Here is a 20,030-nt window from a genome sequence, read left to right as displayed (position 1 = left end):
TTAAATCTGGGTTTGTATGGTTGGAGTCTGCGAAAGGGTGTTTGAGCATGTGCATTTTTCTTTTCAAACTGTGCATAATACAGTGCTAAAAAAAGAGCGAGAGCTGTTTGTTTATGTGTGTGTGTGTTTTTTTTTGTTTGTTGAAATTGTTTTATTCGGTCACTTTATGCTTTACCTAATGGTTTTGGAGGTAAATGCAAAAACACTTCTGTTCGACCCATATGCTCTATCTATTCAGTAACAGCGGCCATGTTTTTCAACGGATCAAAAATCTCCACATCAATTTTATGCAGAATATCCTAAGGAAATTCAAATTTGGTCCGAATTGGTGTAGTCTCAGAGGAGATGAGTTTTGAAAAATAGGAAACGGCGACGGACGCCAAGTGATGACAATAGCTCTCGTGGCCTTAGGACAGGTGAGGTTAAAAAAAAATCGATGTTGTACTTAAATCACCGGAAACAGATCAGTTACTGGACGCAAACGACAGGGTGATACCGTTGTACAACCGGAAATTGTTTTAAGGCATTATACATGTGCATATATCATATCACCATATTCAAATTCTAAAAAAAACTTTTATCAGATGACAAGTATTTAAGTCCGAATTTAGTGCTCTTGACAGGGGTTTGGTTCGCAGGTGAAGGCGTAATGGGCATACATTTGTACGACATGTATTAGAAGGGATAGACGGGTGTTGACAGGAGTTTGGTTCGCAGGTGAAGGCGTAATGGGCATACATTTGTACGACATGCATCAGAAGGGATACACGGATGTTGACATGGGTTTGGTTCGCAGGTGAAGGCGTCATGGGCATACATTTGTACATGTATCAGAAGGGATAGACGGATGAACACACAACAGTATACTAGATATAATACATCCATCAAATAGAATCATACAAATATTTTCTGGTAAAAATATCAACAATTTTTGACACATGAATGAGACAAACGCTTTTCATAGGATTGATTTTGCTTATCGTACATTTCATTTTCTATATGTTTCTTCATAATTTCATTTTATGTGATTGAAGTCTCATTTTCCATTAAGAAATCAACACAAGTCAAAGCATCTTCATTCATTTCATTAGTTCTTCTTTTGAATATTCCCCAAGGCCAATATTAAAATTCAAGTTTGTTTCCGTTTACCCTACCCACCCATAAAAATTTTGCCTTTTCAAATAATTTTATTGCCATTTTCTGACCAGATTTTTAAAAAAAATTTCAAAATAACATTTTTTACTTCTATGATCACGGTTTTTTACAGAACTTTGGGGAAAACAATATTTTCTATGCCTACATAATCGAGGTGCTAATATTGGTCATGGGGAAACAAACATTATTTTAAGTGTAGTCCAAACCTAAGGAGCTTTCATCGTATCATCACATAATAATAATGACAAACACAGGGGCAGATGCAGGATCGTTTCACTAGATATTGCATTCCGTATCATGCTAAGAATACTCCATCTTAACAATTTCTATCAAATTAAGTGGAAAGGTAAACTGGAAGTTGATAAGCAAGGAACCTGGAAAGGGTAGACACCATACAAGTCATCATGCAAAAGAAGTATTACAAATATTTAAAAATTCCCTCAAATTCATGCTTGGAAATCTGTTACAGAAAATTGTAGTGGATGGACAAGGTGATTGCAATATAAATAAAGGGGTATGAAAGGGGTATTATAGGTGTGTTCTAAGCCTGAAATTAAAAAAAAGAGGCTCCCAGGAGCCTGAATTGCACACTTGGTGAAAATTTTGTCTTTCAATGGCAATAAATTTAACAAGAAGTTGTCTTAACAATTCTGACTCAAGAAGACTTTAGTAGGACTTATCATAAGGACCATTACATGGCTTAACAGATTCAAATGAAAATTTGACCACAGATAGATCTCATCATGCTGAACACTATCATCCTAAGTCAGAATTTGGCTAAACCTAATGGTTTGTGAGATATATGTGAAAAACTACTGTCTGACTCCTGTCTTCTATTTTTAGTAACGGCAGCCATGTTTTATACGGATCAAAAATCTAAACATAACTTTTGTGCAAGATACCCTAAGGAACGTATGTGCAAAGTTTCATATAATTCTGCTCAGTAGTTTCAGAGAAGATTTTTGAAAAATTGTTAGCAGACGACAACCGACGACGGATGACGGCAACCAACGCAAAGTGATGGCAATACCTCACATGGCCTTCAAACCACAGCACCCTCTCCTGCCAATGAGACAGACAATTGTACACAGTGCAAACATAGCCCCATTAAAAACAACACAAATTTGAATGCTATAATAATTTTTCTTCTGATCTGATATACTCTCCAATATCAGCCTGATGAAAAGTCACTATTGACATTGGATCAGCCCTACGACACTCCTGCGTTGTTTTAGCTGCCACTCCAAAACCCTGAAAATAATCATAGAAAAACTTAATAAATACCAATGACTATAATTTTGACATTGTATGTATATCTTGGTAGTCATGAGTATATTTTCATTTTACGATGGGTGTGTAAACTACCAATTTACACTGCTGACTGAAATAATTACTGTAGTGACCATGCACAGTCAAAATGTAACTGATGAAAACAAATAATGGCTACTTAAACACTCACTTTGTTTTATTTAGTCACATTTTGACCACATCAAGACTTAAAATGTTCATTTGAAACACAATTTGTCTAACTCAACTCAAAAATAAGTTGTCTTAAAACATCAAAGTAAATTTAGTATTGAAAAGGACACAAAATGTCTAACACAACGTTCTTGTCCATTTAGATGGACACATTTTGTCTAGAACAAGGCAAAAAGTGTTGATGTAGACATTTTTTGTCTAAACCAACCCAAAAAAACGTTGACATCGACATTTTTTGACTAATTAAACCAAAGAAGTGTTGACATAGTCAATAATGTCTATATAAACATATAATTTGATTTAGATTGACAACAAATGACTGATGCCACATTTTTTACCGTTGTGGTAGACAAAATGTATTTCTTACATACAGATAATGCATTGATTGAGACATTTTGTGTTTATCAGTCAAAAAACGACTGTGGATGGTCATGTCAGTCATTATTTTGTCTAGTAGTGTTAAAAGATACAAAAATGTATTTACTTCGAGTCGAAAAAAAAATACATATATGCTAAAAATGCCAGTGGTGGTGTGTAATCCCTCTCTAAAATAATCAATTTTATTATGCAACCATTCCATGCACATTTTCAATGTTCTTAATCAGACAAATGTAAAAAAACTATTACTAAAGAAATATCAAGAGAAAATATTCGAAGTCACACAGATATATTAGGACTTCCTGATATAATACTGAAGAATATTTTCTAAGTATGCCTACCAAGGGGAGATCATTTATGTTATGAGCAATTTCTCCTTGATTTCAAGGGGTATTTATTAGTACACTTACCAAGGGGAGATCATTCATGTTATAAACAATGACTCCTTGATACTGAGGTGTATTTTCTGTTATTCTGCCAAGTCCAGCTTTAGTTATGTGGTTCCCATACACAAACTGTTGTTCAGCGTTTGGCTTCAACCAGACCTTGTACTAAAATAAAGAATATAAAGCAGTACAGCAAATGAGCAGTTTGGTCACTCTATAGTTGACATACTTCCAAACAGTTACGGTGGAGAAAGGCTCTCAGACCAACGTGGGGTCTGGAATTAGCCTACAGTATCAACAGAGCAGCTCAGTCACTAGTAAGACATACAGTGGATTCCGCTTAATTGCATAGCCTATTTGCCAGTAAAAATTATGCAAATAACCGGGCTATTCTTATAACCGAAATTACAATTTTACCGGAAGTGTGAGTTCAGGTAAGACGACGATACTGTGGATCAACCAGGGATATCACAGTTCAACATTTCTGATCTGGTATTTAATTGTTATAGACCTTCTCATTGTATTGTTCTTTTATCAATAAATAATAATATATATTGTGTTTGTCTTGTTTATTGACCTTCTTTATGATGTGTGTATTTATAAGAAAAACCACGTGTTTCTCATCTATAAATAGTCAAGTAATTTCCAGACCTTTCTATGAAAGAAAATCCCATATTTCATATTTCATATTTCAGCCTGGATTCAGTGTAATATTCATCAATGTTTGCAGTTTGTGGGCTTTTGAAATGGTCTGTGTGTTTTTATTCCTCTGTTCAATCACCATTGTACACTGATAGTTGTGTATTAAACGTGTCATTGACCTCGATATATTCCTATGAAGTGTGGATAGTATGGGGCATCTTAGGGTAGTTGAATTTCATTAGACATTGTACTGAATGAATGACTTTTAATTTTCGTATGATATTTATGCCTAGTAACCAAAGCTCACTCAAAACTGTTCAGCTCATTAAGAAAATTAAATTTACATTGATAATCATTTGTAGTTGGAAGAATTTAAATTGGGACAAAAAACACCCCAAGCCGAACCCCAAGCCGCATCTTAAGGTGATGTTTGGCATGTCGTCAGAAGTCATTGTTCACCTAGGTGCTTGTTTATTTAATGTAATTTGAAATCATTTATATTGTCTTTTATGTAAATTATGTTTTTAATCCATTATTAACACCTCCTAATCGATGATAATCTAGTTTTTACAACAATAAATATGATTGACATATTTATGACCCGAAGGCTTAAAACAGAATTAGGGAAAACCTGTCTTTACCTGGATGAGGCAAAATTCTCTATGCAATAAACCGAAATGCACCTCCAAGGCCTATGCAAATAAGCGATTTTTTCCCTAATAGAATAATAGGAAATGGTTTTGTGCAGGAGAAAATTATGCTAATAACCGAAATATGCAATAAAGCGATATGCCATTGAGTGGAGTCGACTGTACTCGGATTGAGATCTGTGTTCAGGTATAATGAACACTGGGCTTTGCTTAACTCCATATTCTAACTGATATACTACAAGAATCCCTGTAAGGAAGGGAGGGTCATTACTTATTCTTATACAACAATCATTGTAGCATGGAAATTCACAAAATAATTAAAAGTAGATCCCCAAATTGTTCCATTAAGTCACTGCATGTTAGATTTAACAACAGTCCATTCTACTTCCTGTTCTGATGACCTTTCTCATCGACCAATCAGATTTCAGCTTTGAAAGCATTAATCAAACGAAAACCCAAAGGATTCTACTAAGGTCATCTGAACGGAAAGTAGAACGGAGTGTTGTTAGATGACCACACAGACAACAGCAACATACTATCACAGGAACAGAAATGTTTTGCAGTATATAATATCTCATTTGAAATCAAAAGCTGTGATGTGAAGTTTAGATTTCTGTAAATAAAACTTACTTTAGCATATGGTGCTATAAAATCTAAAGCAGTGATGTGAAGTTTAAATTTCTGTGAGGCTGTAAATTTTCCAAAACATGTGCCAAGGCTGATTAGCTCCTTCCTTGCAACATTTCCTGCTAACTTCATCAAATCTTCTCTAAAATAAAAATAAATAATTTTGTTACACTAGCTTCCTACCTAAAAAAAAAAATTTGAACTGAAGACAGGGCCTCTTTTATTTACTGTCCTAATTATGTGATTTTCATATGTAATACCCCTACATTGTCTTAGGTGGTCAATGATACTCCCAGTTACACCCTAAGTCATCCAGTGAGGTCAATAAACCCCTTCCCTTGAAACTATGGTGTTTGGAAAAGTTGAAGAGTTTTCAGGGTTTGACACTAACTTCTCTCACTAGGTAACCCACAGAACTTTCTGAAAGATAATTTTGGTAGTCCTCAAAATTATTTTGCAGTCTTTTCTTAAACAATAACAAAATTTTTAGTATTAATTTGAGAGCCCAAAGGACTACTAATTAAAATTTCAAGATAGTTCTCTCTCAAATTAGGTAGGCACAGGACTACCGGACTACTATAAGTGTCGGTCCCTAGCTTTCAATAAACTACACATGGCATCAGTGACACTGACATGCAATGGCACTGAACTAATAGTGTTTTGGAATTATAGTGAAGTTATAAAGTTACATGTACCTGACATAGAATACTCTATCCTTATGTAATCTGAAGCAATATGTTCCATCTGGTCGGTCTATTAGTAACTTTATATTCTCTCCAATACTGTAAAACAAATAATATTACAATATTACAATATCATGTCATTCTTTAGTTACATATCGGTCAAATAATTTGCGCATTATATTGGTTTATCATACAGAAAGTTTGCTACATGTACTTAGTATAAGCTTTCCCCAACACTGAAGGCCATACAGGATCCTGTGTAATTCATACCATATAGCGGGTAATTTTCGCGGCTGGCAAATTTTGTCACATGCTTGATAAAGGGGGGTATTAATTTTCCGCAATCTTTAACTTTAATTTTCGCATGTTCATAATTAGTTGGAAATAAATTTTGTACCTCAATGTCTTCATTCCTTCACTTGATATGCATGTAACTTAGCTAGCAAAACGTGTTTATCAAAGTTTTTTATTGATGTAAAATATGTTAATGACCTGGAAGTTTTATAATTTTTTAATTCATTGTGGAATGGATATTATAGAATGTCCAGATTTTGCATGTATGCATTTTGTATTTGTACATTGTATTTGTTTTCTTCTTGATAAATTAGTCGTAAAATATTTATAAATTAATGAAGACATAATATTAAAACATGTTACATTTATTCATCACAACTACATTGTAGCACTAACACATTAAAATGCACAAATGAAATCTCCATTAGAAAGTTAACCCTCTATTCCGGCAGCACTAAATCCATTTCTGATGATGTTGGGCTTTGTGGATAAATAGTCACACAACTTGACAATCCATTTAGCTTCAAGGGGCTTCATGTTGGTGAGTGACAAATCCACTTTCACACTGCTAATGTTCTCCAAATCTTGACCAACTTTAGCCGTGACCTCATTTGCATACCATGTTTGGAATTCATTTTTAAGGAAGTCCTTAGTGCACTTGTTCACTGAAAGGTCCATAGGTTGCAACTTGTCTGTGCAATTCGGAGGTACTGTGGCATAGACCAAGTGGCTACTCTCAAGAGTTGACAAAAACTTTTCAGTGATTTGTCCTTGGAAACAGTCAAATACAACAAGCACTTTCTGGGCTAACAGTAAATCAAGGTTGTCTTTGACACTGTTTACATATGGACGGATAATGTTCTTTATGTACCGAATCAGTGTCCTCATTTGCCCAGTGATTTTCGGAATGGGTAATGTCATAGGATTCTGGGAACTTGTACTATGGGTGACAAAGGTCAGTTTTTCCACCATAGATCAGTTGTGGGGAATGAGAGTGTCCTGAAAGTGTTGCGGCAAATGTAGATGAAAAATCAAGTTCAATTAATTTTCAATTTGTGTCAATCAAAAACAATTCAAAATTTTCATATCGTTATCAGGTTAATTAAGGTTATAGATTAAATACCTGTGATCAAAATTTACTATTTGTCCTGCATGTCGGGAATCATCAAGGGGATTATAATTACGGTTCACTGAATTTACGACCTATTCATGTAAGGATCAGAGAATTTACTGACATTATGTTTCTTTTCTTTGTTTGTTTGAACAGCAATTACAGGTAGTGGAAAATGTGTCACAAACATGGTTATAATAATGTTATACAATGAACATTTCATTTGATATGAGATTTTTATAAATATCAAGTACCTGTAATTTGCCTTTTATCATCTATGCCTGTTATCTCAACTCTTTTCGGCCCCTCTACTTCCATAGTCCATTGGCTCACTGGAACATTTGTGAAGACCAGTCTGATCCCAATTGATCACCTATTCTGGAGGATTGTCTATGTTTTGGGAGATTCGGTCTATGGGAGATAACTGTGAAATATCAGGACTCAAATTTGGCGATCATTTTCACGATTCCCGAACCTTGCAAATATAGCGAAAATTAGAACATCACGAAAATTTCCCGCTATACGGTATGATCAATTCAAAATGTTCCTTTGAACAATCTTTTTTATTTTGAAGATGGATTTTTTTTTTTATCAGTAGTGGGTATTTAAAATATTCACATATATTTTATAAGATTTTTTAAATGTACATGTATACAACTTGTACAAAATGTACTTGTATTTGTGTGAAAATTGATTATGATTGTCATGTGTGTGTCACAGAGGAGGAAGTCATTAATTATGATAGTCAATACACCATACAAACAGAGCCTGATTTCCATCTGACAGGAAGTTACACAAATGTACATTACAGCCCAAAAGACGTCTTCAAGATTTCAAAATTTAGTGTAGCTGGAACAGTGGAAAAGTTCTGATTGAGAATACAGACCAAAATACAGATCGTACTTGTATGTTTATATAGTTATATGGTCCTTATTTGGAACTTTGTCTTCTAACAAGTTAAACCTGCCTCATACTGTATAATTCAATAGTATCCAGTAGAGTAAAATAATTTCTACTAGAAAATCCCAATATCTGCATAAAATTTGATACAATGATGTTCTACAGAATTCAATAGTTTCCAAGGAAGAGTCTTTCATGATTAGTATATGATAGTGCTATCTTTATGTAGGGGTTAGCAGAAGTGGTGAATCGATGGATTTCTACATCCAACTCAATTTAATAGCAATCATTTTTGGGGTTTCGCAATGGAGATATCCGTGAGTGGTGGTTAAAACAAAAAAATATTTCCAGAGCCAAATCCCAAAATGGATTAAGTTAAGTGGCTGTGAACATGCAATTAGCTGCAGAACCTTAGATCTTAAGGTCCTTTCTATTTTTTTCTTTTTTTGTGAACCATAGATGATCTGGGAAAATAAAGGACCTTAATGCTGACCATAATTTTACTTTAGCAACTATTTTTTTAACTGTATTGACCCAGGTGGCGAGTCACTAAAAAGTAGTTGAGTAAAGAGTAAAATTTATTGTAAACAGTGACTCCAGGGATGTTGTTAGAAGCTGACAGCCAGTGAAAAAAATCCCCTCCTACTTCAATTAAATTGCTGTTTACTTTAAAATCAAGCATGTATAATGAGAATAGGTATGGTGAATATTTCAAGGAGACAACAACTCCACCAGGATGAAAAAGGCAGCCCAAAACCACCAACTGGTTTTTAATGAACCGCAAGGAAACCCTCATTCAACAGGGCAGGCATGCCAGAAATTCCTGATTTGGGACAGGTGGAAAAGACTGTGCAGGGATAAAGTACTTGGGCACTGTCACTGTGATAAAAATTTTACACAATTAAACAGTCTACATATCCTGGAATTTTTTTGTGCTATCTTTATTCGAAGTGATTAAAAAGCCTTAAGCATCAAAACATGACAGACACAGACCTTGACAATTAAAAGCATCCACGAAGCATTGTAAATCTATTCTGGAACTGGGAAGTAGTCTTAATTTCCTTCCACTTTTGGAACAGAATGAGGAAATTCGAACTAGAACCTGGCAAGCATTAAATTAGGGAGAAAGCATCTCAAGCTTACTAGTACTGTGCATTTTTTGGCAATATCAAAGACACTTACAGTGCACATTGTGTCATTTTATGTGGATAGTTCACCTTTACTTTTAGCCCAAAAGTTTGGGCTACTGACTTATTGTCTGGGCTAATTAATTTCAAAGTATAGTAGCCTAGCTGGCTACTGGCCTCATAAAAATATTAACCCCAACTTAAAGAGTATGGTTCCAGCTGGCAGCTACCCATGCCATGTAAAAAAGGTCTTAATTTACAGAAGTCATAACATATATAAACAGACATCGATTGACAGAATTAAGGTAGTTGAAATGAAACAGCAAACTAACTATCTAGAAAGTTTCTCGAAGAAGGTCTTTACTTCATCGTCTGTTAGTGGACGCATATTTGGTGTTCTGAGCAGGGAATGTTCTGAGCTATGAAATGGTAAATAAACCCATGTGCTTCCTGTTTAAATAGGTAATGCTAATAACTGGATGTATTGACTTTCGTGTAAAACGGTTAGCTAATGTAACAAATGTTATAAAAAAAATATTGGAATAAATTCAAAATTTAAAAAAAAAGGTTGAGATGATAGACTGTTTGTCTGCAACATACTCTATATTTCAAGGATAGTCTGTGATTAGAAACATTTCCCGTTTTTCTTCCATTTAATTTCGAATATTAACATTAATTTTAGCAGCATCCTAATGTTCAAGTCTCACTAATAAGCGACAAGAGTAGTCAATGAACGTCCAAAAAGATGAGAGAAAGAAAATGGATGGATAGTGGATGAATGGATAAATAAATAAACAAATAGGCCACTTTACCGTGACAAAATATATCATAAAAATAAAAAATAAAACTGTAAGATGGGTAACATGCCTATAATACATATTATTTTATAGACAACTAAATATGAATGACTCGGTAAAGAATTTTCATATACATTCATTAGTCCTTTTTCATATTCCCGACTTTGACTTTCTTTTTCAAGATTGTACTTGTTTACTGTTACATTGGTGCAATGACAGACGGTGAGTAGACTTAAAATTCATATATTCAATTTTTTAGATCTGCGGTAAGTACTTGGATAATTTTAGATATATATATTTATAATTTATTTCAAACCATTCTGGTACTTACCGAAGTGTAAATGATAGTTTAATAATATGTTTCCAAGATGTAACTTTTTTTCATTTCCCCAATGAGACCGCCAACCAGGTTGTCGTGTGAAAGTGGGCAATGACCATTCCAAAAACTTGCTAAAATGGCTTGCATTTGGTAAATATGACAAAGGACTATTCAATGTATGACACTAATTATAATTATGTGATATGAGATCTAAACTACGATTGTTTTGAATGAATCAAAAGAGATTTATTCCAGATTTGTTAGATACTTTTGATTTGCAATTGGATAATTCTATATATTTAGGTGTCAACTTGTTATATAAGAAAGCTTTAAAGGCTCATTACTAGTCGAAACTCTGACCAACCCAATCCAAAAAACTAGAGACCTCGAATGTTGCTAATGGTGTAATAAAATGACTGTCATAAAACGATCAGCACAATCATAATAATATACCTGAAACCCTGAAATTAAAAGAAAAAAGTTCAGAAGCTTTAAGAATATAGATATAAGTTCAGAATCATTTGACAAAACTATCTGAAATACAACCGAGTATCCCTTATTGAAAACAAATATAGACTATGGAACCACAAGTAAACCAGGTCTATGAAAAATTTGAATCGAAAATCCGTCATTTTTGTTAATAATATCAGTAAAACTATATATGGTAAAACTGCATAAGATAAAAAAAAACAGCTTAATTTAACCTTAAAAAAATGCAAGGATTTTTATGGTAGACTGCTTTACAAAAAATCCTTGATTTTTGCTTTAGGTTACAGACCACCAATTCAACCAATGAGCATTTAGAACGTACGCAAAAATAATCCTACGCAGAAATTACCCCTGTTCCTCATAGTGCTGTGAAAAAAGCTCTCATCTCATTTAAAAAATTTAAACAGTTTCTGAAAGGAAAAACATTTCTGTACATTTTATAGGTGCATTTTGCTTCTTGTGATGTGAAGCCTAATCTCCATAATGATTTCTAAATATACCCCTATCTTGTGGAAACACTGGGATTTCCCATGCTATTTATAGACACTTCACTTCCGGTGACCAGTACTGCACTGCAAGTCTGCTAACCCCACATGCCATTCTGAGGATTGTGAGCTGACATATGTAGAATCATGCTGATATATAGTCCTCTGCAGGTTAAAGTTAAGGTAAAGTCCAGAGAAGCCATTGAATATTGTTAATTAGCATAGTAGAAGCCTATGGGAAGTGGAATTAGTGGTTTTTAGCCTTTAGTGCTTCTAGTTTGTATGCATGTGGTTCCCTAACTGCAGCGTTTATTTATGTCTTTTATATATGTCATGCATACTGAACATTGTTTCGTCAGTTCAAAACATCTCTGTTTGTTGTACTTGTCTTGCTGACTTTAAATAATGCTGTAATGCTGGTCCTTTTTTACAGTATGTCATCTGAAACAATCGGTGTTAATCTAGTCTTAGAAACAGATAGGATTGGACAAGGGAAACACTCGATACTCGATATACCCTGGTTATAAAAGCTCATGAGAACTTTTAGTAGACATCATTTATAGTTTTCTGACAACATTTGTTTAATGTATGAATAAGAAACATTAAGTTGTCGCGTTAGCCTTCTTGACGCTTCTTGTCATATCTTGTCGCTAATTAGTGCGAATCTTGAATTCCAAGATGTCTGCGCCTATGTAAGACATTCTCGCTTGAAAGGTCATAATTACTTTTCGATACTGTTACTTCGGATGCACATGGTCACTGTTTATTTTAAGCAGGGCCTAATCTACAGGAAGAAAGCATTAATTTCTCTTTGTTTTAGCTCACTTCTCCCTCCTGTACAGGGAGAAGTAGTAATTTTTCAAACAGAGTTTAGTAAAATTTATCATAGAATTAGATTGAACTCTGTTAAACAGAGAAGCTTGAAGTATAATACCAATCTACGTGTTGTGATTTATTGATGTATAAATGTTGTAAAAATCTCAAAACTTGGAGGCTCTGTTGTAGTTTTTTAAGTTTATCCCTCTAGTCTGAGTCGGTGATCTAGACAGGGAGTGTACATTAGAATAGAGGGAGAAGTCATTTGTAATAATCTATATAGAACACCGCATTTGCAGTTTGGCCGTATATTAGCCAATTTTCTCAATTTTTTTGTTGAAAGTAGCCAGGGTAACTTAGCTAAGGGTGTTGGTAAAAACACTGGATGGATTTTGATGAGTGGTGTCTCAAATATAAAAGATTGTAGAATAGCAACATATATATTTTTTTATTTATATAAAATAAGAGGAATATAAATATTTTCCAATTCAAAATTTAAAAGGTTCATAAAGTATGATTTGCTATTGAACATTTGTGAAAATTATTGCATTTATTTAAAAATGAAATTAAAATCAAATGAAAAAGAAAAATCTGCTGAATGGCAACAGCAATTTTTAATAAGTGTGCTTTGAATAACAACAAAATGATGACTAAATGAATGTGCATGTACTTCCATTGTATGTCGTGAGAAAGAATTATCAAAATTTTCATTTTCTTAAACTACATGAATAAGCCAGTAAGCTGTTGATCGTTGTGTCTTTCTGTTTGTTTAATCATATGAATTTACAAAATAGTACAAGATTGCGAAATCGTTAATTGCTGATTCCCAGTATGCTGAGTCCAATTGGCCAATACCCAGATTGCCGAGTCCAATTGGCCAATTCCCAGATTGAAGAGTCCAATTGGCCAATTCCCAGATTGCCGAATATTTCTGATTTCATAAGCAGTGTAGAATTTTCTTCTGCTTTCTGACAAAGGTTGGCTTTCACCTTAGCTGATATGGTACATGTTGTGTAGCTTCCTTGTCTGGTTCACAGTCATGGTCAGTGGTTTAGTATAAGTCCATCTGCATCTGTTGTATGGGCTCGTCCCGAACAGTACATTTCCAGTATTGCATACCAGCAGCATTTCTTTTATCTTTCGAATAATAGTAACCATTGTGTACTGGATTAACCTTCCTGCTTTTCTTCACTATAGATCATATTTGTTTTTGATCGTTCAGATTTTTTTTACTTGTATTTATCATCATTTTACCTCTTTGTCATAGTTAATAAATAGTGAATTAATTTATATTTGCTTAAATTAATCAATTAAATATCATTTAATCTTTTTTTTTGAAGCATATACTTGTACATGTACATGTATTGTTAGCATGCTTCTTGTTTAAAAAAATCTTCATTGATACAAAATTTCTCAATAGGTTTTAATCGCTGGTTGAGCAATTATTGAATCTTTTTACTATCGGTGAAGCCCAAGGTGAGATACCCTTGACTAACGCCATGAACGAATATGAAATGTATTGCCGACAGTCTGTTGTGGCATGTTGCCATTACAATTGAAAATATTTCTTAATCAGAAATATGTTTTTAGCAGCAAAAGTATTTATCATTTTATTTAATCACTTCATTATAAAAATAAAATGCAATAAAATGTATAAATTCTACATTGCGGGATTTATGTAATAGGTATTCAGGTATATCTTCCCTTTTTACAAAGTTGGGCAGGGACGAATATTTGTTTTATTATATTGGCCCCAGAATAGTAGTGTTTGCCTTTAGCCACTAGCCCGATGCCCAGGGCTAGTAAAATTTGATTTGGGCTAGTGAAATGATGTGTACTTTTCTTGCTTTGGGCTAGTTGAATCCTATACAGTCCTCCACTATGTTAGTTGTTGAGAATTTTGAAGGAATGGACTGGAATAGGGTAATACTAGTAGCTATTGTTTTAAATAAACGAAATCAAAAGGAGTTGGCAATTTGGGAATGGGTTTGGCACTTGGATTCGGTTTTGAGAACCAAAATAGGAAAACTCAGCAATTTGGGCATCAGTAGTTTGGACCCGGCAAACTGGGAGTCGGCAATTCAGGACTTGGCAATTTGGCAATACCAATTAAAAGATTAAAGAAGCTTCTTTAGAATGATAAAATTTTTATTACATAATAATGAGTTTGAAATACTTAATATATTGTAAGCAGTTAGAAGTTGAACAATGCCATTAATTTTCCTTGTGGGAGTTCCTGAATAATTCCCCCCCTTCCCAGTATGCATATGTCAAATGTAAATCATAAAGGCTTTAAGTTTAACCAGTATAAGGAGCAGGGAGGCTCAGTTATTTTTACACATTATACAGACTTAGTTAGGAGTGACCAGTCCCTGTAATTTGAAACCACTGCTCAAGATATTTTGTAAAGACTGAAAATTGTTTCGCAACCATCAAATCAAGATTGGGGATACATATAGCTGCCAACATGCAGCTCTTAGGATCGCTTTTTCTGTACAATGTTTGGTTGCAAAAAATGTACAATATATTGGTAGTTTTGAATCAAAATTTGGGATTCTTGACTGTATAAAAAAATTACAGCTGTACCTACATGTATATACATGTATGTATATTGTTCATGTACATGTATACTACCACCATCTTAAATTTTAACTTACATGTTTGCATATTTGCACAGACTTCCTCATGACCATTTATAGATTGACTCTAACATCACTCTGTGTCACAGGATAAGGATCAGGACTTTATTTTGATAGCAAAACATTTTATGACACCTTCCCCCATTGGACATTAATATATTTATTCAATTAATTTGGGTTGAACAGAAATTAGACTCCGGTCAGAGTTAAAATTTTTTTAAAATTTTTTAATTATGATTTGTTGGAGGAGTTCTTGTTGAGCCTACAATTATATGAATATGGAAACTTTATTTAGATTTGGTACAATTAATAATAGACAATATCAGCTCTGGTGAACTTTTAACAAAAAATGTATTATGTGCATGTACTGTCAGCTAATTATAATGTCATCACACATGCTCTGCTCTTTAAAAACTGAGTGTTTACTGTGACATATTATACAATGTATTTGTATCTTCACATAATGTGTTACAATAAACAATATATTTAGATTTATAGATAAGTGGAATGCCCAGCTACAGTTAATAATTACTTGATTTTTCAGACTTTATTGTTGAACAGTGTGTCTCCAGTTGTTTTCATGCTTACATTTACATTCAGCCTTTCCTATATGTGCTAGAATATGCACTTAGAGTTAATTTTGGTGAAGATAATTATCTTAAAGTAGTATTTCATGTAGTATCATAATTTCTTTCCAGGTTTTAGCCGTTGTTAAACAATGGCACTTCACAGAGTTTGTCATCCCTTAATGTTTAAGATATCTCAAAGTGTATCATGGCTACCTCGCAGGCTCATCAACTTATCTTGTAAGTAAATGTACATTTACATACTCTTTCAATATACATTTGTCATGTTTGTTGAATGGTCATTCTCCATGAGGGAACAGAAAATTAGTTTATTTCTCTTAGGTACATGTACCTACTGTTGTCTGGAAATACATGTAGATAGCATTGTGGGGTAATAAATTCAAGGTTCCCTGAATGAACAGTCAACAAATGTTTTATTTTACAGAACCATTATTTGTCTTCACAGTCCTTCTTTTTAAGAGTGTGTCACCTGACCATGATGGTTGACAGTTGTCTGATCTGATCATCTCATTGATGTTTTTCTATTGATGTAATCCTCCTTTAAATTTTTGTGAATTTTCAAATTATTGGACTGTGTTTAAACAAAAATATGATATTTTCCTTTTTTTTAACAAAAACTTACTCCCAACAATTTCTGTGAAACTTTGATGAATTGTTTATTTATATTCATGTTAGCTCCCTTGTTAGTTTTATAAATTTTCAATGTCATGTTCTTGTGTTATGGGATTTTATCATACACTTGAGGGATTTCCCATTTAAGAAAGGCAAAATAATTTTCATGCCATGTTTTTTTAAGTAGTTTCTGCTATAAATCTGCTGTCGCACAGTTTTAAAGACGCCATCATTCATCAAATTGTATTATACTGTTGAAGTTTTAGGTTAGGGATCTTGGCACAAAAATAAAACTGTCTTAAAATTTCATGGTTTACAGTAAGAGTACTATTTAATTTTCATTCTCTGCAAAGAAAAGCCTTGTCAATTTTGACTCAAAAACCGTAGACCTGTTGACCCAGTATTGACAATTATGGTCATGAGTATTAAGAGTCAATCATAGGTTAAAGGATCAACCATTTATATCAGCAGTGGGAGGTATACCAAATTTGAATTTGTACAGTGAAACCTGCTTTAAATGATCCCCTTTTGGACTTTAAATGTTTGGTTTTTCAAGGTTCAAAATACACTTATATTAAGAGACTAAAAATGACTGGTTTAGACAGGTTCCACTGTAGTTATTATTTTACTCTAGAGGCAAAGTTATTCATTGTAATGTTTACATCTTTTTGATTTGTTCAATATGTCATAGTTTTCCTTTCCTTTCATCTACCCTGGACCTGACTTTTTATGAGCAGGTGTTCCTAGAAAAACAGAGGACGCTAACCCACCCTGTGCACCTGCTCCATGCTCCCAGTTTTTAGAGGAGTCTGAGTTGCTCATTTACTTTTGTTACTTTGTACATATTATTTTGGTTATTTTATGTTTTTTAGTTGTGTTTGTCTGTTTTCCATGTCTAGTCTTTGTCTCTTTATTACATTTTCTTGATTTCTGCTAGAATCTCAGTTCCCTTGATTACTCGTTGAAGGAGATTGAACACTGGATATTTAGAATACTTTTATCCTTGTCACATGTGATATTAAATTAGGCAAACAATTTTTTATTTTTTATTTCAATATATTTTATAATATTGAGTTTATATCGCAGAAATATTCTAGTTTAAACAGTGGTCATTGAGATATAGCAAAAATCTTGAGTGAACACTATTTTTAGCTGAAAAAAATTAGGTGGGTAGGGTAATAGGAAACACACATATCTTTTTAATTTGACCGAAAGTGAATGTTGATATGTATTGTATATATTCCTGCAGGTACACCAAGATATACCACAAGCAACTCGCTTCCTCCAGTATCTAATGTTAAAATATATGACATTCAAAGAGAGACAACCAATAATTTGATCAACCAATTCCCTAGACTGTCTGTTGTCTCCCCTTATTTATTGAAGTCAGAAATGAAGTCCGAGTACCAGTGTCCTTCTAAGACAAAGCCACATATGGAAATCTTTGACATTGTGAATAGTACTGTTGATTTTTATGAGTGTCCAGATTCAGCTAAATTCGATGTGAATTTTATTTTACCCACAATGCAATTTTTCAATGATCTAGACATTGGAAGAGAATGCCCTGGAACTGATAAACCAGAAATGCTTGCTAAAAGAAGGAAAAGGTATGAAATGCGTATTTTAAGAATAAGAGCAAGGAAAATGAACAGACATAAACTTGAAAAATTCCGTAAGCGTATGAAGTATGTGTTTAGAAAATTTAAGTTGAGGAAAGTGAAAAGAAAGCAGGAGAAATTGAAAGCAGAGATTGAAGAAATGCATGCTGCTGTTCGTAGCTATGACCCATTGGCTGTCATTAAAGAGGAAATTGCCTTAGCAAGAAGAGGAGGATTTAGAATAGATTTGTATGGAACAAAAACAACAGACAAATAGATCTTAAAGTAATACTAAGGACTAAGACAATGCATGTTAAAACTTTTCGTCATTTTCTTGGAAGGGAGCTAAGTTCAGACATGACAATATCTTTATAGATTTATATAAAGACAAAACTGTTTGTTCCTTATTTCTGTCTTATCAGTTAATAGGAAGTATTCATTGCTGTTAAAACCTCCGTTTTATGCTGCGAATAATATTCTCTTTAATTTTCATTTCCAAACGGAAAAACCCAAGAAATTTTAAGCCATCAACATGGTTGACACTTGGAATGGTGGGTCACTTTTTATATGGCATAAAACAAATAAAATGTAAACAAAACATGCATCATATTAACTTGTTAGTTAACTTTGTTTTTATATCAATAGAATAACATTGCTTCCTGGCTATCTGAGTATTTTTCATTTTATACATAAGATTCAACACTTTGGTAAGTGTCAGTCTCTTTAAAAATCAGGCAACAGGTGAAACATGGTATGGAAAAACTCACCATTTTGAAAGTTTAATTTGATTATTTTCACCATCAGAAGGAAAAAGTCAAATTAAATTGTTAAATTGGGTTAAATATTCATTGAAATGCACTGAAAATGAACATTTCAAGGGCAGATAATTCTTGTCAAAAACCCCATTGTTTTAAAATTCTATTGGAAAATTTCTGAGCGAATCAAGTCATACATAGATAAAATAATGATCTTTTTAAATAGAGAATGCATCCTTGAGTGAAACTATTTTGTCAGATTGATGGGTTTTTGATATGCATGTTTCTAATTTTTTCCCATTCTGTCTGATTTCTACAAAAACTTACACATAAAAATCTATTTCGTAAGGAGACCTTTTCCATCCGCCTATGTTAAATATGAGCATAATACGTCTAGTGATATTTGGTAACAAATATCGAAGCATCAGAAACGGAGACTTTGAAATCCAAGTGCACAGCCAAATTGAAAGAGTAATGAAGGGAACCAATATTCTAGCTGAAATCAAAAGTATGTAATCCAGGGACTAAGACCAGACATGGAAAACAGACAAATATGACAAAGAACATAAAGGGACTAAAATGATACATACATAGTAACAAAAGTAAATGAGCAACTCAGACTCCACTAAAAACTGGGAGCATGGTCCAGCAGCACCGGTAGGGTAAGCATCCTCAGCATTTCTAGAAACACCTGTTGAGTTGCTCATAAAAGTCAGGTCCAGGGTAGACGAAAGAGGAAATGAAAACTATTGCACACTGAATAAATCAGTTTTCATGGTGCTGATGGATAAACTGTAACGATCAACGAATTCATGATGACGACCATTAAACTTCTGTAATGATGACTTCAATCTTGTAGCGAGATAACCCTGTTCCAAAAGCCGAATTGTAAGTAGTCTAGCGCGATACAAAAAGTCTGGGTAATTACGGCAAGCTCTGGCCAATTATACGAGTTGTGATATGAATTGCCACAGATGAAAGGAAAGTTGACAAATAAAACAGGAAACAGAAATGATATGTTTACACAATTACATGTACATATAAATTATACAAGCTGATAATAAGAAGACAGCCCCCCCCCAAAAAAAAAATAAATACAAAAAATACAAAAAAATAAAGCACATGCGATATGAACCAAATAAAAAAAAGAGAAAGATTGGCATTAGGTGCTTCAGAAGGGTAAACCAGTGCAACCTGAGTAAATTCCAGTTGTCATCAAGTTGGATGGGATTTCTATCAGTATGATGTGAAATCTAACTGAAGATATTTGTCTCACCTGTAAAATTGTCACTTCATATTGGTCAATACAAGTGTGGTGATGAACATAAAACTTCTTTGAGTTGATATCAAATTACACTTGTACATTCAAATGTATACAGAGATTATGCAGATAAGCCTTTACAAGTGTAATCAAAGTACTTATGTACTGAATTAATTTTTATAGATTGTTTGGATTTTTAGTCAATATTAAAGATAAGGTTAAAGGTGTTTATTGTCATCC

The 20,030-nt window shown here is 33.5% G+C and overlaps 2 protein-coding genes across 3 annotated transcripts; one reads left to right on the top strand and one right to left on the bottom strand.

Annotated features, from left to right (window-relative positions):
• Window positions 1-2,278: 2,278 nt before the first annotated feature.
• LOC148601598 (60S ribosome subunit biogenesis protein NIP7 homolog) lies at window positions 2,279-9,903 on the bottom strand. Its single transcript, XM_088555952.1, has 5 exons — window positions 9,765-9,903; window positions 6,013-6,099; window positions 5,321-5,459; window positions 3,423-3,563; window positions 2,279-2,406 (listed from the first exon to the last, which is right to left on the bottom strand). The coding sequence occupies exons 1-5, from the start codon at window positions 9,818-9,820 to the stop codon at window positions 2,287-2,289; spliced, it is 543 nt and encodes a 180-aa protein (XP_088412078.1). The 5' UTR covers window positions 9,821-9,903; the 3' UTR covers window positions 2,279-2,286.
• Window positions 9,904-12,165: 2,262 nt separating this feature from the next.
• On the top strand, window positions 12,166-18,440 carry LOC148601597 (uncharacterized). 2 transcript variants are annotated; one of them, XM_088555854.1, is made up of 3 exons: window positions 12,166-12,214; window positions 15,676-15,783; window positions 17,426-18,440. In XM_088555854.1, the coding sequence occupies exons 2-3, from the start codon at window positions 15,696-15,698 to the stop codon at window positions 18,049-18,051; spliced, it is 714 nt and encodes a 237-aa protein (XP_088411980.1). In that variant the 5' UTR covers window positions 12,166-12,214; window positions 15,676-15,695; the 3' UTR covers window positions 18,052-18,440. The 2 variants fall into 2 exon arrangements, with proteins under 2 accessions (XP_088411980.1, XP_088411979.1); XM_088555853.1 differs by having other exon boundaries at window positions 12,180-12,236.
• The last annotated feature ends 1,590 nt before the right edge of the window (window positions 18,441-20,030 follow it).

This window comes from Perna viridis, chromosome 12 (genome assembly GCF_037379345.1).
Source record: "Perna viridis isolate PV_CMFRI_1.1 ecotype Kerala chromosome 12, ASM3737934v1, whole genome shotgun sequence".
Taxonomy (NCBI): Eukaryota; Metazoa; Mollusca; class Bivalvia; order Mytilida; family Mytilidae; genus Perna; species Perna viridis.
Note: the sequence above shows the minus strand (reverse complement) of the source record. Positions and strands in the feature narration are given on the sequence as shown.

Bases quoted from the DNA above. Each gene is read 5' to 3' on its own strand.
- LOC148601598 (XM_088555952.1), bottom strand. From the start codon at position 9,820: ATGCGTCCACTAACAGACGATGAAGTAAAGACCTTCTTCGAGAAACTT. The intron at 6,100-9,764 runs GTTAGTTTGCTG...TTTGTTTTACAG, and splicing joins TTCGAGAAACTTTCTAGATA to TATTGGAGAGAATATAAAGT. The intron at 5,460-6,012 runs GTACATGTAACT...TTTTTATTTTAG, and splicing joins GATAGAGTATTCTATGTCAG to AGAAGATTTGATGAAGTTAG.
- LOC148601597 (XM_088555854.1), top strand. From the start codon at position 15,696: ATGGCACTTCACAGAGTTTGTCATCCCTTAATGTTTAAGATATCTCAA. The intron at 15,784-17,425 runs GTAAGTAAATGT...ATATTCCTGCAG, and splicing joins CAGGCTCATCAACTTATCTT to GTACACCAAGATATACCACA.